Here is a 19,614-nt window from a genome sequence, read left to right as displayed (position 1 = left end):
AAGGGTGAAAAACTACAGCATGCTGTTGTGTAGAGGGACTTGGGAGGGCTTGTGCATGAATTGCAAAAAGTTAGGTTGCAGGTGCAGCAGGTTATTAAGAAGGCAAATGGAATGTTGGCCTTCATCGCGAGAGGAATTGAATTCAGGAGTAGGGAGGTCATGTTGCAACTGTATAAGGTACTGGTGAGACTGCACCTGGAGTACTGTGTCCAGTTCTGGTCTCCATATTTGACGAAGTGTATACTGGCTTTGGAGACGGTCCAGAGGAGGTTTACTAGGTTGATCCCTGGAATGAAGGGGTTGACTTGTGATGAAAGATTAAATAGTCTAGGATTGTATTCGCTCGAGTTCAGAAGAATGAGAGGAGATCTTATAGAAACATATAGGATTATGAAGGGTATGGATCGGATAGATGTAGGAAGGTTTTTTGAGCTGGCCGGGGAAACTAAAACGAGAGGACACAGTCTCAAGATTCGGGGGAGTAGATTTAGGACAGAGATGAGGAAAAATAGTTTTTCCCAGAGAGTAGTGAATGTTTGGAATTCTCTAACCAGGGAAGTGGTTGAGGCTGCCTCATTAAACATATTTAAAATTCGATTAGATAAATTTTTACATGATAGAGGAATTAGGGGATATGGGGAGAAGGCAGGTAGGTGGAGTTAGGTCATAAATTAGATCAGCCATGATCGTATTGAATGGCGGAGCAGGCTCGATGGGCCATTTTTGGCCTACTCCTGTCCCTACTTCCTATGTACTGGTGACATTACAGTAGTTTATTGATGTGCGGACATATTGCAGTCGGTATTTCTTTATCCACTGCTCTTTAATTTAATTTAAATTAATACCATAAAACTCTTCTAAATAAAAATCTAGGTGCAAAATAAGAACAGGAGAAAAGATCAAGAAAAGGACAAGATCATCTCCCACTTACATGCTCACATCTGTCCATGGCCCTACCAAGACCATCTGCAAATTGGAGGAACACCGCCTGATTTTCCATCTGGGCAATTCTCCAGCCAGATGGCATTAACATCAACTTTTACGGTTTCTGCTAATCTGCTCTCCTCTTCCCCTTCCCTTCCCCTTTCCAGCTCTCCCTTCCCCCTTCCCTCTTTATTCACCTAACCTCCTCTCCTTGATCCCTGCTGTGCCCTCCCTCCCTTCTCCCCTTTTGTGACCGTACTCCTCCCTTTTTTATTCGGGCACTTGCCAACATTTTTCTGAAGGGTTCAAGCCTGAAACATCAGTTACGTATCTTTACATTCACTGTATAAGGGAAGCTGTTTGACCTGCTGAGTTGCTCCAGCGTTGTGTTTTTACTTCAACCACGGTGTCTACAAACTTTAATGTTTTACTTAAGGCCGCCTCCAACATTCCTCCAAAACTCATGGCCAAAGTGTCCACTTGAATGATTATGATGCAATGTGTAAATCTCTAGATAGGGGGTTGGGGTTAGAGTTAGAAAGATTTCTTCTTAACTTATTCAGAAATCAGGAATTAATAAATTAATTCCTGTTTTTTTTAAAAGGCATTGGTGAGGCCATATTTGGAGTACTGTGTACAGTTTTGGTCACCAAATTATAGGAAAGATATAAACAAAATAGAGAGAGTGCAGAGAAGGTTCACGAGAATGTTGACAGGATTTCAGGGTCTGAGTTACAGGGAAAGGTTGTGCAGACTGGGGCTTTTTTCTCTGGAGCGTAGAAGATTGAGAGGGGACTTGATAGAGGTGTTTAAGATTTTAAAAGGGACAGACAGAGTAAATGTGGATAGGCTTTTTCAATTAAGAAGGGGGGTGATTCAAACTAGAGGACATGGTTTAAGATTGAAGGGAGAAAATTATAAGGGGAACATGAGGGGAAATTTCTTTATGCAGAGGGTGGTGGGGATGTGGAATGAGCTTCCGGCAGACGTGGTCGAGGCGGGATCATTGGTTACATTTAAGGAAAGACTGGATCGTTACATGGAGAGGAGGGGACTAGAGGGGTATGGACCGGGTGCTGGTCAGTGGGACTAGGAGGGTGGGGATTTTCTACGGCATGGACTAGTAGGGCCAAACTGGCCTGTTCTGTGCTGTAAGTGGTTATATGGTTATATGGTTATATGGTTAAATCAAACAAGCACACTTCCCCTTGACTTCTGTGAAAAAATATTTATTTTCCCACTGTGTCTGAAATTTTCAGAACTCTCTTGCTATTTTCTGTCTTTTCGGTTCCACAATATTTAATCAACTGTGGGAAATGTTTTTTTTAAACTGAGATAAACATTTTCATCAATGAGTAACAAACATTGCAACGGTCGGTCTAGTGGTTATTCAAAATGGCAGCGCCATCTAGTGTTGAAAAGTGCATGGCACACACAGTGCAATGTAATCTTGGATACTATATTCTGACGGGTCAAATTCCATTTTATTTTTAACATTTGCCCTGGGCCATTGAAAAATGGGCAACAGGCCACAGTTGGCCTGGGGGGTGAAAGTCTAGCCATCCCATGCAAGACTAATGCTGAAGTTCAAACCTCAGTTTGGTTGAATTATTGCAAGGTTCAAGATTCCTTCATTGTTATGTATGTAAAAAGTGTTTCCCTCCGTCTGCCTTGGAAAAGCACACAACAAGATGCCACTAGCCCAACATCTCTATCAAGACAAGAAGGAGAAATAAACAAGAATACCTCAGAGACATCAAGTATCCATGGATCCCACCAACTCCATTGATTCTGCCGCCTCTTGCACCCCCGTGACCTGCATAGCCGCATGTCCTGTCCAGTCCAGCGGTGGCCCTGAGAACCAGATGTTCGAGACTCCTTCCTCGGCCCCAACCATCCCTCCCTTTGACAGTCTCCGACTTGTGGGAACCAGATGTAAGGCATTCAGCTGGCCCACTGCTGGGTCTCTGCTCCTGTAGTGTCCTCTCCTCCTCCTTCATGGTGGTGCTGACCCACTCTGGTGCACTGTGCAGGTCTGCTGATCTCCCACCATCTGGCTATCTCAGGAAGGACGCCTGCCAATCTGTTGTAGAACCCCATCTGAAATGTTGACGGCCTGCAGGAAACTGCATATAACCATGTGACATCAGGCCCAAAGTAATAATAGGGAGTTTATTGTCATACACCTAAGTACAATGCACAGAATTCTTGCCTGCTGCAGCCAAACAGGTTCTTTGTAAAGTCAAACCTTCAGTAGTAAACACTAAATTAATGTGCGGAAAGAAATAATAAATTTAAAAGATTGAGTGGCACAGTGCTGAGCACCATGCTGGTACAGCACCAGGAACTTGGGTTCGAATCCCACGCTGTCTTACTTGCCCTATCGTACTTCTGTGGTCGTCCACGCATTCCACCATGATTCCAGTACAGCGGTCCCTCGCCGTCTCTGTCCTCAGATGCACGTGTGTGCTGGTCATCCCCGAATTCCATTCCTCAGGAAGAGTCTCCAGGTGGTCGGGAATCCGCGTTGGAACAGAAGCAGCTTCCATCCTAGTAGCTATCATATTAGTTTATTAAATTGTACTGACAATAACCACACCAGCAGTGCGAGTATAAGACCGCTTTAATAAACTAATATGTACACTAAGAGGTCTTGTCTCTCTGCAAGACCATCCTGGAAGACTTTATAGACAAGGTCACCGGGATGACCCCTGGTGGCCTAGTGGTGTAATTACATATCACCACGTTTGTTTAGATTTCTTTCTTCTTGAGTACAGTAATTCAAAATTCTGCTGGGCCCACAGGAAAATGAATTGCAGTGTTGTATGTGATGTCATGTATGTGCTCTGACAGTAAATCTGAACTTTGCATTGCACACAATATTCTCAGTGTGGCCCAGCATAAGATTTTGCCCGAGGCAGTGACATTTTCATTGTGCTTTGTTCCAGGTACTTTGGTGATGAAATTAAATGCCACAGATAAGGATTTGGGAAAAAATGCTAAAATCGCCTACAGAATTCTGTCTCAGGGAGGCAAGCAGATGTTTGTTGCAGAATCCAATGGAGAAATTAAAACAATGACAAGTAACTTGGACAGAGAGGTTTGCACCAATTATTTGCTTCCTAATGTATGTTTAAACCAGCTCCAGTTAAACGAGAATCTCAGCAAAGGTTGCAGTTCACAAATGTGTTGGAGAAACTCAGCAGGTCACGCATCATTTGCGACAGCACAGGCATCGCAACGCTGTTACAGCGCCAGCGACCCGGGTTCGAATCCCGCGCTGTTTTTAAGGAATTCATACGTTTTCTCCGTGTCTGCACGGGTTTCCTCCAGGGGGACTCCGGTTTCCTCCATCTTGCTTCAAAAAAAGAAGCACATGGGAATTGTAAGTTAATTTGGTGTAAATTGGGCAACACGGGCTCAAGGATCGGACGGGCCTGTTACTGTGCTGTATATCTAAAAACATTTATTTTAAATCCAGAGAAAGCAAAAGGTACTCGACATTTCAGACCTGATTCCCAGTGCAGAGCTTGAGCCAGAGATTTTTCTCATCTTTTACTACCTAAGGATGCTGGGTGACCTGCTGAGTTTATCCACCCCTGCATGTGGTCTTGGAGTTAACAATCTCAGGGCGTGATTGCACTCATAGTTTCCATGCCAACCGTTGTCTCTGTCAACAGGAAGACCTTTTTCTGTCCGTAGCCTTCAGTGCCTTCAGATCCAGTACTGATCTTTCTCTCGAGGGACTATCTACCTATCAGCTCAAAAAGTTTTAAAAGTCCCTGCTCCTCCAAGCCAGTCACGTTAATACTGAGGAGGATGAAATCCCCCATTGTTCTTGCACTTTGCTGTGATTTACCTACAATGGAAACAGCCTCCCTGCTTCCATCTTATCTGTCTCTTTCCATAATCTTTATTGGTTTCTCTAAGATCTTTTTTTTTAACTTAAACAAAAGTTGCTTTTAATTATCTTTAAACATGAAAACAGGATCAAACTTTAATTTATTGCTATTAACTTAACCCCCTTCTAATTCTAAATACATGTGTATGTAAGTTCAGAAAAGTTCTTTGATTCACAGTCAAATCTCACTTCTCACTCCTCCAAGTTCACCGGTATCAGGCAATTCTTATACTGTGTACAGAATTTAACATTTATGAATTTATCCAGGCTTTGGTGTTGAAAGGTAAATGTTTACCGTGTCAATTTTCAGAAAGAGATTTGTTGCTCATTGGACACAAACTGATTCCTTCTGATCAGCCACTTCAGAGTTTTGCTAAAGAAACTTGCCCAATCGGAGTTTTCCAGATGATAACCTCTTTCTTTCAGGTCACCACAGAGTTCCTTTTCTGTTTCCCTTATTTCAAGTGAAACATTATACAGCCAGCCATCTCCTCTTGTATGGACCACAAGGGCTTTGATCACGCTGAACTAAGAACTCACAACCTGTCTTCAAAATAGGGCTTTTCCACAAACTTGACAGCTTGTCATGTTCCAGTCCCAGCGGCTGAACTACAGAACTGAATTTTCTCTCTCTGTAATCCATTAATCCACAGCATGTCCAATTAACACCTACTTGTGAAGTCCTTATAGGCATTCTTCAAAGTTTTTGCAAAGGCTCTCGGAGCCTGGACAGTCTGGCTTGAGCAGAGCTCTGGCATTTTAAATGAGAACTGTTTAGAAGTGTTCATATGTGACCTACACTAAATCTAAGATCTTTCTAAATACCACTGAGTATTGTCCCAGGCGACAATCTCTCCACATATGCTGATCTCTTCATTTCCGGAATCCTTTGTGCGATACGAAAGTCTGCAGATACTACGACTGCAGTAAAAACACAAAAGAAATGCTTGAGGAACTCAGCAGGTCACACAGCGAACAATAGGAGGCACTTTGAAGAAGGGATCAGGCCTGAAACATCGGTTCTATGTCTTAAGCTCCTATGGACGCTGCGTAACCTGCTGAGTTCCTCCGGCATTTCTGTGTTTTTTTAATATTTCCGAAACCTCCCCTGCACTGCCTCCAAAGCCAGAACATCCTTCCTCAAGTAAGGAGACCAGAACTGCACGCAGTTCTCCAGATGGGGCCTACCCAGTCCCCTGTACAGTTGCAGCAGAACCTCTCTGGTCTCCAGTTCAATCCCCGTAGCAGGGAAGGCCAGAATTCCATTTGGCTTCTTGATCACCTGCTGCATTTGCAAATCGATCTTGTGCAATGCCTTCTCCTACCTCTCCCCTTCACTGTAAGGAGGTTGAGAGGACGCACCGAACGAAACGATCAATGCAAGAATGAGCTGAAAAATCTCAGCAGGTCACGCAACGGCCAGTGGAAGTAAAGGGTAACCAATGTTTCGGACCTGAGCCCTTCGTTGGGTAGAGACTTGAATAAAAAGGCAGGGGAGAGGAAAGAAGGGAGGCTGCGGTGGGGGAGCACAGGCTAACAGGTAAGAGGGGGATTCAGGAAGGAAGAGAAAAATGTTAAGTGATGGGGAGGGGGAGGGTCTCTGAGAGGAGGGGGAAGGGAAAGAGGTGGGAAGTTGGAGGAAACGAGACAGAGGGATGGGGAAACAGAGAGAGGAGGGTGTTCACGTAAACTGGAGAAGTCGATGTTAATACCGTCTGGTGCCCACACTTGGCATCACACCTTTACAGTGCCAGTGATCAGGACTGGGGTTCGAATCTCGTGCTGTCTGTAAGGAGTTTGTTCGTTCTACCCATATCAGTGTGGGTTTTCCCCGGGGACTCCAGTTTCCCTCACCTTTCGAAACGTACCGGGGTTGTAAGTTAATTGGGTGTAAATAGGGCATCACGGACTCGTGGGCTGAAATGGCCTGTAACCGTGCTGTATGTCTACATTTTTTAAAATTAAAATGTAAAATATTGGTGATCACACCATTTTATTTCTTACCTCCATCCAATAAATTGTTCTGTTGTTCTCATTCAGGCCCAAGACTTGTACACCCTTCTCGTGGAAGCTCGTGACATGGATGGGAATCCAGGGGGATTGTTCTCCACGACAAATTTACAAATCCAGATCATGGATGTCAATGACAATTTTCCAACAGTTGAAAAAGAAGAGGTATTATCTCGCAGATTTCCACGAAGACTGCACACCTGTAGGATTGCTCAGCTATCGTCGTGCTAGCCCTTCTCATCGAGTTATACGGCACAGCATCTGTCCCCCTCAGCCCAACCCATCCATGCTGACCTCCTTGTCTGCCTCTGGCTCAAGTCTGCCTCAATGTTTTCCATCTGTGTACACCCAAGAGCTTTCGGTGATGTATTTGTACTGGCTCAATCACTTCCTCTGCCAGCGTGTTCCATATCCCGGAGAGAAAAATTTGCCCCTCAGGTCCTCTTTAAATGAATCCCTTCTCGTTTTATGTTTTAGACTCCCTTATGCTGGAGAAAAGACCATGTCCATTCACCTTATCTTTTCCCCTCGTGACTTTTTTTATATAAGGTCACCCGTCAGCCTCTTGTGCTCGAGGTAATAAAGTCCCAGCTTATTCCATCTCCCCTTGTAACTCAAGCTTTACTGTCCTGATAACATCCCGCTGAATCTTTCCTGCCCCCCCACCACCACCTTCAGCTGTATTGTATCTTTTCTATAGTTAGGTTTCTGTCCCAACTTGTATAAACCTATTCAACAAACTAAACCTTCCCTCCCTTACACCCAGAACCCTCTATTTTTCTTGTATCCGTGCACCTAAGAGTGTTTTAAATGTCCCTATTGTACCAGCCTCCACCAGCACTACCAGGTGGCATTGCATTACACGTGACCACTAATCTCTGTGTTAAAAAAAAAAAAAAAAAAAAAAAAAAAATCTTAGCCCTGACGTCTCCTGTAAACATTCCTCCCCTCACCTTGTACAGATGGCCTCTGGTGTTTGCTTCTCCCACCCTGGGAAACAGGAGATGGCTGTCCAGCTCATAATCTTATAGACCTCTACATCCTTCTTCCCTCCAAAGAGAAAAGCCTCAGCTCTGCTAACCTTGACCCATAAGACTCGTTCTCCAATCCTGGTGAATCTCTTCTGCACCCTCTCCGTAATGATGAGAGTTTCTTGCCTTCTACTTAATTCTTGGATTACTACTAGAATTCTTGTTTTTATTTTTAATGGGTAATGAAACACTCTTCCCTATTAAGTTTCTTTCTATTACGTGGGGAGTGTGGATGTTGCTGGTCAAGCCAGCTCAGGAGGGTGGTGAGAATCTGTAGGCGGTGGGATTCTCAATCCCCTTGCTAACCTTGCCTTTCTTCAAGGTGGCTGTTGTGGGTTTGGGAGGTGCTGTTCGGAAGATCCCATGTGAATAACTGCTGTGCATTTTATAAATGATGCACAGTGCAGCCATGAAGCATTGGTGATTAGGAAAGCCATAAGACATAGGAGCAGAAATGGGCCATCCAGCCCATCAAGTCTGCCCCACCATTTAATCATGAGCCGATCCTTTTTCCCACTCAGCCCCATTGTCCAGCCTTCTCCATAACCTTTAATGCTCTGGTTAATCAAGAACCTATCAATCTCTGTCTTAAATACACCCAATGACCTGACCGCCACAACCACCTGCAGCATTAAATTCCACAGATTTACCACCCTCTGGCTGAAGAAATTCCTATGCATTTCTATTCTAAGCAGATGCCCTTCAATTGCGAAGTTGTGCCCTCTTGCCCTAGACTCTCCTACTGTGGGAAACAACCTTTCTACATTTACTCTATCCACATCTTTCAACATCGAAAATGTTTCAATGAGATTTCCCCACCACCCCTCATTCTCCTAAATTCCAAAAGGTATAGAACAAGAGCTGTCAAACGTTCCTCATGTGATAACCCTTTCATTCCCGGAATCATTCTCGTGAACCTCCTCTAAACCCTCTCCAATGTCAGCACATCCTTTCTAAAACTGCTCTCAGTACTCCACAAGGTCTCACCAGGGCCTTATAAAGCCTCAACATCACATCCCTGCTTACTCCTCTTTGAATGAGTGCCAGCGTTGCATTTGCCTTCTTCAACCTGCAAGTTTCCCTTCAGGCTGTCCTGCACGAGGAGTCCCAGGTCCCTTTGGATCAGGGGATTTTCAATTTTCTCCACATTCAAAAAAAAGTCCACTGTTTCTACAAAGTGCAAGACTGTACACATTCCGACCCATCAATATCTTTCGATTTGCAGTTGTAGGTGGAAAAGATTTCTGTTGGATGAGTAAAATCAAATTCACCATTTGCATTGTTTTTTTTCTCTTCAGTATGAAGTGTTCATTCAAGAGAATACCCAGGATGATGAGGTCATGCGTATAAAAGTGTTTGATGCAGATCAGAAATTTACAGATAACTGGTGGGGGAACTTTGAGATCATTGAGGGAAATGAAGGGGGACACTTCAGGTTCGAACTCGATGAAGAAACCAACGAAGGAATTTTGATTCTTCAAAAGGTGAGGTTGAAGATAAAGGGAATTGGTTCCAGTTGGGAGGGGTGCATGGGGAGATTGGCCGGGACTGGAGGGGATCAGTTTTCGGAAGAGGTAAGATAGGCTGGGGCTCTATTTCCTGATGGATGGGAGGCTGAGGGGTCATCTTGTAAACGTGAACTAGAGGGCATCCGTTTAAGCTGAGAGGGGAGGTAGAGATGTAAGAGGGGCCTGAGGGGCAACGTTCTCACTCAGAGTGGGTGGGGGGCGGGAATGAGCTGCCTTGTCTGGAAGAGGATGCAATGTTCAAAAGGTATTTCAACAGACATGCGGATAGGAAGGGTTGCAGACAAAAGGGACTAGCCCATAATGCCACTGGGTCGGCATGGACAAGGGCATATACGCTAGATGCTTTCAGTGGATGAGAAACCAGTGGCTGTAATGAAATTTCTGCAGCCCTTCTGCGTTCCTGGGTAATCGAACTTCCGAACCAGTCAGTGTACTTCCCACACTGTTCCCCTTCCAAACCAGGCTGCAATGGAACCAGTCAAGCACTGCACCACCCTTCGTTCCCCTTCTCTGAAAAATCTATCTTACTGCATCTTAACCAGGCAGCCTCTGTTGTTTCCATTGGTGGGGAATTCCACAGATGCACCACTCTCTGGGAAAAGCAGTTCGTCCTCATTTCAGTCTGAAATTTACTCCCCCGAATCCTGAGGCCGTGTCCTCTCATTCTAATCTGTTCCCTCCAATGCCGCTCTTTCAAGCAAGAAAAGGGGACAGAGCTCTCTATACTGGCCAATTTATTTGCACATTTACGATATTGATTTTCCTGTCAATGGCTCACGTTCCTATTAGTGGGAGTTTGCTGTGCAGAAATGACCACAATAATTAGATTGCCGTGATGTCCAACTGCAGTAATACCTCCCCCCTCCCCACCCACTGCCAGTATCTGGCACCTATGGGGATTGCTAGATGCCTGATAAGTGAATATTCCGGTTGCGGGTATCTTAAATCCAGGCTGAAGTTGTATTTTTACTTTCAAGTGTTATGAGGTGATTGTCGATTGTTACCAAGTTGTACGTAAAATTCTGAAGCTCGGGGATCCGTTTCATACTGCACATTAAGTAGCTGCTTGAGATGTAATTTTTGATCTGGTCAGAACTTTGGTCAACGGGAGTTGTTTTAAATGTGCTATGAAAATAAATAAAATAAACTTGAGATTGCGTGATTGGGGGACTGACCACTAGGGGGAGCCAGTTTCAAACTTGGTATTTTTTTACCTGTTTATTGTCGTGATGCTTTTGCCGGTTACTTGAGGATGCCGGTTGCTTGAATTCCGGATAATGGAGGTTTTGCTCTATTTTGATGCAAAAATCGGGGAAAAAAATCACCGTCAGGCAGATTCTGAGTGAAATAACATTGATTGGTAAGCATTCTTCCTCTCTCCTTAAATGCTGCCTGATCTAGGTGAATTTATATTTACATTTCAATTAAAAAAAATCTTAAACATACAGCAGGCCATTCCTACTGCACAAATACCCCAATTGATCTACGATGCAAAGACATTTTGAAGGGTGGGAGGAAACCGGAGCACCCAGAGGAAACCCAAGCAGACAGGGGATAACGTACAAACTCCTTACAGACGTCACTGGATTCGATCCCAGGTCACTGGCGCTGTAACAGCGGTGCACTAACCGCTATGCTAACCGTTCCGCCCAAGTTTCCTGATTTTATTTTGGATGCTCACCTTTGGCTTCACGACGCAAAGATTGGAATGTGAACGGTGCTAGTGAAATGCAATTCTTTTGCTTTCATTAGCTGACTGAGAATTTTGTCTTAGTCTTGTTGAGGTGGGAGTTTTGTCTTGATGGTTTTGTTCAGCAGTATATTTCAGAGACCCCTGATTCGGAGCCGAACAGGAGTGTGGGTATGACAACGGCTCTGTATACGCTAATCTTTGTGAGGTTTTTCAGTTGGTTGTTTTTCCAGACTCTTTTGTGTAGTCTTCCAAAGGCGCTATTTGCCTTGGCGAGTCTGTTGTATCCGATGAAATGGTGCAGCCGAGATAGGCATCACCTACGGCTCCTAGAACGTTTCCACCAGCGTTGTCTCCGCCCCATCCTCAACATTCATTGGAGCGACTTCATCCCTAACATCAAAGTACTCGAGATGGCAGAGGCCAACAGCATCGAATCCACGCTGCTGAAGATCCAACTGCGCTGCGCAGGTCACGTCTCCAGAATGGAGGTCCATCGCCTTCCCAAGATCGTGTTATATGGCGAGCTCTCTACTGGCCACCGTGACAGAGGTGCACCAAAGAAGAGGTACAAGGACTGCCTAAAGAAAGCTCTTGGTGCCTGCCACATTGACCATCGCCAGTGGGCTGATATAGCCTCCAACTGTGCATCTTGGCGCCTCATAGTTCGGCGGGCAGCAACCTCCTTTGAAGAAGACCGCAGAGCCCACCTCACTGTCAAAAGACAAAGGAGGAAAAACCCAACACCCAACCCCAACCAACCAATTTTCCCTTGCAACCGCTGCAACCGTGTCTGCCTGTCCCGCATCGGACTTGTCAGCCACAAATGAGCCTGCAGCTGATGTGGACATACCCCTTCATAAATCTTCGTCTGCGAAGCCAAGCCAAAGAAAAGAAGAGAAAGAATATTTCAGAGAAATTAAAAACACAACGCTGGAGAAACTCAGCCAGTCAAACAGTGTCCTTTATACAGCAAAGATAAAGATACATCACCAACGTTTCATCAAGGTATGAAAAAATACCTTGCCTATATTAATGAAGGGCCCAAGCCAAAACAATGGTTATTTAGACATCCAGACATACAGCACGATAAGAGGCCTTTCGGCCCAGGATCCCATGCCGCCAAATTACATCGAATTGACCTACATTTCAAACAGTGTGAAGAAACTGGGGCCCCAATGAAAACCCACACAGACACTGGAAGAGCATACGAACTCTTCACTGACAGAGTGGGATCCGAACACTGGTCCCGATTGCTGGCGCTGTAACAGTATTGGTCTAATCCTCCCACCCAACATATTTAGCTTTGCTACATTAAGGACAACATTTGACCTGTTGAGCTTTTCCAGTACTGTGTCAACCATGGTGTTTGCAGACGTTCGTGTCTTACTTCACGTGTATTTCACCAAACCTTGTTACTTTTATGTTTCCTGTGTTCCATAGGAATTGAACTATGAAGAATCAACAACCCGGAACCTGTCCTTTCAAGTTACAAATAGAGCAGCTTATCATTCTTCTATTTTGACTGGTGGTGGAGGTGGTGGAGGTGGTGGAGGTGGTGGAGGTGGTGGAGGTGCAGGAGGTGGTGGAAAATCTATAAAATTAACAGTTAACGTGAAAGATCAGAAGGAAGGATTTTCATTCAAGCCAACCAAAAAACGAATCAATCTCAGTGAAAACACGATGAAAGTTGGTCAGTCACTTGGAATATACCCAGCCATCAGTGCTGACACTGGAAAACAGATCAAGGGAGTCAGGTAGAGTATCTCTACATATATTTTTCCCGTTAGGAGGGATGCAATCATGGAGTGGTGCGTTGACCAGCATTGCCTGCAATTTACATGGCTGTGTGTCTGTGTGATGCAAATGTGTTTGGGATAGTATTGTGCGGACCACAAGTGGGATTCACAAATGCGTTCATGGGCCGGGGAGTGAGTGTGTGTGTGTGTGGTGTGTGTGGTGTGTGTGGTGTGTGTGGTGTGTGTGGTGTGTGTGGTGTGTGTGGTGTGTGCGTGCGTGTGCGTGCGCGCGTGTGCACGTGTGTGTGTGTGTGTGCGCATGTTTGCGTGTGCAAGTTAGGTGTGGAGATGGAACATGCATGTGGGATTGATTGTGGAGTTGGAACATGTGTGTGGGATTGAGTGTGTGGATTTGGAACATGCATGTGCGATTGAGTGTGGAGTTGGAACATACGTGTGGGATTAGGTGCGTGGAGCTGGGGTGTGTCTGTAGGCCAGGGGGGAGTTGGGGGTGTGTGTATCATGTGTGAGTGTGTATGTGGCTATACACATACATATTTGCCAAACATACATGTGTGTTTCCAAACCTAACCATGTTTGTGCCTTTTCTGTAGGTATATAAAGGGCATAGACTTGGCCAAATTTTTCAAAATTAACCCCAAAACTTCAGAGATAACACTTGCCAAAATCCCTGACCGGGAGTCGGAGTATGTGGTTGATGGGAAATACACAGCAACGATATTGGCCATAGATGATGAAGGTGTGTGTGCAGTTCACAATGGGTTTGTTTGCATGCAGAGCCCATTAGGTGAAGGTGTGCAGGATATTTTTGTTTCGTTGACCCGTGGATGTTATTTTGGGGGATTACAGAGTGGTGTTTACATATTTGAAGAGTAACACTGTCTTGGTAAAATTTGTGGGCCGCTTACTGGTCCTCCCATCTCAGTAGGATAGGTTGAGAGGGATGTGAGCCAAATGCAGACAAATGGAACACTTGGTCAGCAAGGACAAGTTTCAGCTGATTCTAGATCAATGGTCTTCAAACTTTTCTTTCCACCCACTTCCCACTTTAAGTAATCCCTACGCCATCGATGCTCTGTGATTAGTAAGGGATTGCTTAAGATGGTATGTGAGTGGGAAGGGAAGGTTGAGAATCACTGCTCCAGACCCAATTGTTACTGAAATATTTTGCTTCAGAAAAATTGTCATTGGCCCATTTCCTTTAGAGTCCTGAAACCATGCACATAACGAGTCAATGAGGGACGATTAAAACAGTGGGTTTCAAACTTTTTCTTTCCACCCACATCCCACCTTAAGCAATCCCTTACTAATCACAGGGCACCTATAGCATAGGGATTACTTAAAGTGGTAAGTGAGTGGAACAAAAAGGTTGAGAACCACTGATGTAGATTATCATGCTTTTCCATGGTAGGCCATTCAGCCCACAGCTTCGTTCCTATTTGCCATTTCCCTGAATCATTTTGCCTCTCATTTTGGCCAGAGGGTGGTAAATCTGTGGAATTTGTTGCCACAGTTAGTTGTCGAGGCCAACTCATTAGATGTATAAGCAGCATGGTTAACATAGCAGTTAGCGTAACAATTGATGCAAAGCCAGTGACTCGGGTTCGAATCCACCACTGTCTATAAGGATTGTACTTTCTCCTCGTGTCTGAATGGGGAGGGGGGGGGTGGGCTCTGGTTTCCTCCCACCATTCAAAAGATATGAGGGTTGTAGGTCAATTTGATGTAATTAGGGCAGCACGAGCTCGTGGGCCTGAAGAGCCTGTTATCGTGATCTATGTTCAAATACAACATTTAAATTTAATATTTAAATTTAAGGCAGAGATTGATAGGTTCTGGATTAGCCTGGGCATCAAACATTATGGGGAGAAGCCCGGGCAGTGGAGTTGAGTGGGAAAATGGATCAGCTCATGATTAAAAGGTTGTGCAGGCTCGATGGACTGAATCGTCTATGTCTGCTCCTATGTCTTGCGGTCACCACACAACAGGATGTGGTATTGATAGAGTGGGTGCTTAAGGACAATTATTAGTCAATCTATGCAAGGATGTAAGAAATATTTTAAAAAGGTTGTGGGTTTGAGGTAGGAAGGGGTCCACTTTTTGGGTAGGTTTACATCGTGGGCCAAAGGGCTGAAATGCTCTCTGTTCTTAAAAGTACAAAAACATAGTGCAGGGAATAGAGAAAAGTATTGTTATAGAAGTCAATGCAAGGGTATCCTCTGTTAGCAATGAGAGGACCATTCAAGAGTCTGATAACAGCTGGAAAGAAACTTCTTGAATATGCAGGTTGGTGTTTTCAAGCACGTGTATCTTCTGCCTCATGTAAGGGGAGGAAGAGAGTGTGATTGAGGTGAGATGGTCATTTAACATTTTGGCAGTTCTCACGAGACATCAGGAGGTACAGGTGAAGTCGATGCATTACCAATACATGGAAGCCTTGGTCCAACTGTGGGTAAATGCGATCAGTCGAGATGAGTACAATGGTCAGAATGGGCATGAAGGTCTGAGGAGTGAAACACAAACGTCTGCAGACCCTTTGACTGTAGTTAAAACACTGGTAATGCTGCAGGAACACAGCAGGTCTCAGTCTCCATAGGAGGTAAAGATATCTGGCCATAGTTTTGGGCCTCAAGTCAAGTTTATTGTCCTCTCATTGTACAAGTACAACCTGACGAAACAGTGTTCTCCGGTCCAAAAATAAATCAGACATGCAACCAGACATAACAGAGACAGACAAACAACACACATGTAGGTCAAAAATTTCATCTAGACCAGTGCTTTTCAACCTTTTTCTTTCCCCTCACATCCCACTTTAACTAATCCCTATGCCATCGGTGCTCTGTGGTTAGTAAGAGATTGCTTAAGGTGGGATGTGAGTGGGAAGGGAAGGTTGAAAACCACAGCTTTAATCGTACCCAATTGACTTGTTATGTGCACGGTTTCAGAACTCCGAAGGAAATGGGGTGAATGGCAATTTTTCTCAAGCAAAATATTTCAGTAACAATTGGGTCTAGAGCAGTGATTCTCAACCTTCCCTTCCCACCCAAATCCCACTTTGAGCAATCCCTTACTAATCACAGAGCACCAATGGCATAGGGATTACTTAAGGTGGAGTGTGACTGGAAAGAAAATGTTTGAAAACCACTAATCTATACAAATACACGTTGTTTCATAAATGTGAGAATCTCAGATGGTCAGTGTGAACTGTTCCTTTGGTCATTCAGCATTACCATAGCCTGAGCCCTTCTCTAGGATATGAGAGAAAGGAAGGCAGACACCTGAATTAAAAAGCTGGGAAGGGAAGAAAGGACAGGGGGAGGAGCACTGGCCAACAGGCAAAAGGTATTAATTGGCGTTGAATGGAGCAGAAAGGTGAGAATTGATTGGGAGAAGGGGATTATTTGGGGCTCTGGGGAAGCAGAGCCTGGGGAAAGGAGACAGAGGGAAAGATGGTGAGTGGCTAACAGAAGCCAGAGAAGTCAATGTTAATGCCATCTGGTGGGAGGGGCCCAGACAGAATACAAGGCAATGTTCCTCCAATTTGTAGGTGGTCTCAGTCTGGCCGTGGTATTAGGTTCTGAGAGGCCTGACTCCATGCTGATGTGACACCCATACTTCAGCGCTGGGCACAGCCTGCTTTCAGAAGGCAGAAAAATATGCATCTTTCCTTCTCTGCCTCGCAGGTCCCGTCCCCAAAACTTCCACTGGGACTATGGTCTTCCATGTGAAGGATGAAAACGATAACACCCCCATCATTAGCGATCTGGAGCCCTGCATGTGTGACAGGGCTGAGTCTTTGACCCTCACAGCTAAGGACCTGGACTCTTATCCAAATGCCGAACCGTTCACCTTCAAGCTAAGCGATGCTCCAGGAATTACTGAGCAATGGAAGATTCTTCGCAGAGACGGTAAGAATGTTTTCCCTGCTCGTTGGAATTACAAATGCCCCCCAATTTACAAATGATATGCGGTATCTTTGACCATCAGGCAGGAGGTACAGAAGCATCAAAATCAGGACTGCCAGGCTGTGGAATAGCTTCTTTCCGCAGGCTGTGAGATTGATGAACAGTTTTCTGTAACCGAGTAAATCATCCCAAAATATTTATGTATACAGTAAAACCCCTGGTATCCAGCCCTTACGGGGTTTGGTATATGCTGGATAAGTCAATTTTCTAGTTGCTTGACATTACGTGTTGCGTGGATTAGCGAACTGATGGCGAAGCTCACCAATTCTGAACCGGTATTTTTTTTAACTTATTTATTTTCCACTATGTTTTTGCAAGTTGCTTGAGGCTGCCAGTTGCTGAGATTCCAGATAACAGGGGTTTTACTGTATTTATTTTAAATTTAGACAAACAGCAAGTAATAGGCCATTTCAACCCATGAGTCCGTGCCGCCCAATTTACACCCCATTAACTTCCAACCCGGTCAGTACATTTCGAACGATGGGCAGAAACTGGAGCCCCCAGAGAAAACCCACACAGACACAGGGAGAACATACAAACTCTGTACAGGTAGTGTGGGATTTGAACCCTGGTCTTGATCGCTGGCGCTGTAAAGGTGTTGCACTAACCACTACACCAACCAAGCCACCCATTGTATTTCTATGTACATACGTGACTAAGTGCTGTGTATTGTGTGTGCACCGTGGTCTGGAGAAAATCTGTTTCGTCTGCTGTACATGTACAGTTAGATGATAATAGATTTGTTCCAGGGTGGCCACACCTGGCATAGTTGCCTATTTTTGGTTCCCTTGCCTGTCGTAGCATTGGAGGTAACCTTAAGGAGATTCACCAGACTGATCCCTGAGACCACGAGGCTGGCAGTTGAAGAACAACTGGATAGACAAAGGTCCATTGGGATTTAGAAGCATAAGTGGGATCTTATTGATAAACATAAAATTTTGGCAGATTTAGGCGCAGGAAGAATGTTCCAGATGTTGGGGAAGTCCAGAACAAGGGATCACGGTCTAAGGAGAAGGGGGAAGCCATTTTAGACTGAGATGAGGAGAAACATCTTCAATCAGAGAGTTGTAAACTTATGGAATTCCCAGCCACAGAATATCTTTGAAGCAGGTTCATTAGATATATTCAGAAGGGAGTTGGATGTGGCTCTTATGGCTAAAGAGACCATGGAGGATGGAGAGAAATCAGGAAAAGGGGACTGGGGAGACATGATCAACCATGGTGGTCTTGAATGGTGCAGCAGGTTAAAAGGGCTGAATGGCTTTCTGCCCTACCCACCCTTCCTTCATTCCCCCTCATTGTCTCATTCTCTCACTCTCTCCCATATTTTACAAAGGGCCTGACTCCGTGCTGAACACCACCAGGTCGAGGAGTAAAGCCCTGTAATCACTTGAGCTGGAAGTAGATTGGTGATTTAGATTCTCACTGGCAGACAAGGCCCTCCCACCAGATCAAATCTCCATGCTCACCACATGCCACCTTCACCACCTCTAGTCAAGTTTATTGTCATCTGATTGTACAACAAGTACAACCTGAGGGAACAGTGTTCTCCGGTCCTTGGTGCAAAACATACAGACACACCACCAGACATAACACACATACAGACAAATAATGCACATGCAGGACAAGTATTCATGTATGCAAATAAATAAAGATTGTTTCATGAATATGAGAGTCTCAGATGGCCAGTGTGAGGAGTTCCTTTGGTCGTTTAGCATTCTCACTGCCTGTGGAAAGAAGCTAGTCCTCAGCCTGATGGTGCTGGGTCTGATCCTCCTGTATTTCTTCCCCGATGGGAGTTGCTGAAAGGGGTTATGTGCGGGAGTGAAAGGGGTCCTCAATAATTTTGCATGAACCTCAAGGAGACGTTAATAAGATAGAAGAGTTTCTCTCACAAATTAGGCTTCCAAGTTTAGCCTGGAAGAACAGGTAGAACTTAATGCCCCCTTTACCCAAATGGAGGCACTGGGTTCTTTACATTTTGATAAATTTCCAGGAAAGGATGGTTTCCCCTGAATTTTATTAAGAATTTAAAGATTTGCGGATTTCTCTTTTTTTGGTAGAGTTAGATCAGGCGTCGAAAACGCATAGCCTCCCAAAATCATTCTCAATGGGGATAATTACAGTAATAGCAAAAAAAAAAGAGATCCATTAAAATCGTCATCTTGTAGACTTGTGTCACTGTTAAATTGAGATTATAAAGTCATTGCCAAAGCCTTGGCAAATAGATTTGGGAAAGTTTTGCCGAAATTAATAAACATGGACCAAACAAGGCCTGTGAAAAAGAGACGATCTTCTGATAATATAAGTAGGTTGCAAATATCCTACATCACAGTCCTCCTAATGCCCTACTCCACTTCAAGACTCCTCAGATTGGCCAATTTAGGGCGCTTGGTTTTCCCCACGTCAAATCGCAAACTCGGGAGATCGTGCCTTCGCAATAGCAGTCCCCAAATTGTGGAGCCACATTCCTCCCTCCGTCAAATCGGCCCCTTCCTTAAATTCTTTTAAATCCAGGCTCAAGTTGTACTTCTCCTCACAAGTGCTTTGAAGTGTTTGCTGATTGTTACCATGTTGTATGTACAATTCTGAAGCTCGGGTACTCTGAAGGTAGAATCTCCTGTGGATAGGGTGGTGAAGAAGGCTTTTAGTGGGCTGGCCTTCATATATCAATACATAGAATACCGGAGTTAAGAAGTGATGTTGAGACTGTTCAAGGCATTGGAGAGGCCAAATTTGGAATACTGTCTGCAGTTCTGGTCACCAAATTATAGGAAGGATATCAACAAGGTAGAGAGGGTGCA

General features: G+C 44.6%; 1 protein-coding gene across 1 annotated transcript in view; it reads left to right on the top strand.

Annotated features, from left to right (window-relative positions):
• Positions 1–19,614, top strand: part of LOC138755848 (desmoglein-2-like) — a 70,993-nt gene that overhangs the window by 30,754 nt on the left and 20,625 nt on the right. Inside the window, exons 7-13 of the mRNA XM_069922570.1 lie at positions 3,873–4,024; positions 6,866–7,000; positions 9,165–9,350; positions 12,529–12,616; positions 12,665–12,842; positions 13,439–13,584; positions 16,529–16,753. Of these exons, the coding sequence (XP_069778671.1) occupies positions 3,873–4,024; positions 6,866–7,000; positions 9,165–9,350; positions 12,529–12,616; positions 12,665–12,842; positions 13,439–13,584; positions 16,529–16,753 (1,110 nt within the window). The remainder of the gene's footprint in view (positions 1–3,872; positions 4,025–6,865; positions 7,001–9,164; positions 9,351–12,528; positions 12,617–12,664; positions 12,843–13,438; positions 13,585–16,528; positions 16,754–19,614) is intronic.

The sequence above is a fragment of the Narcine bancroftii genome, chromosome 2 (genome assembly GCF_036971445.1).
Source record: "Narcine bancroftii isolate sNarBan1 chromosome 2, sNarBan1.hap1, whole genome shotgun sequence".
Taxonomy (NCBI): domain Eukaryota; kingdom Metazoa; phylum Chordata; class Chondrichthyes; order Torpediniformes; family Narcinidae; genus Narcine; species Narcine bancroftii.
The sequence above is the reverse complement of the archived record's forward strand: the minus strand, read 5'-3'. Positions and strand labels throughout refer to the sequence as shown.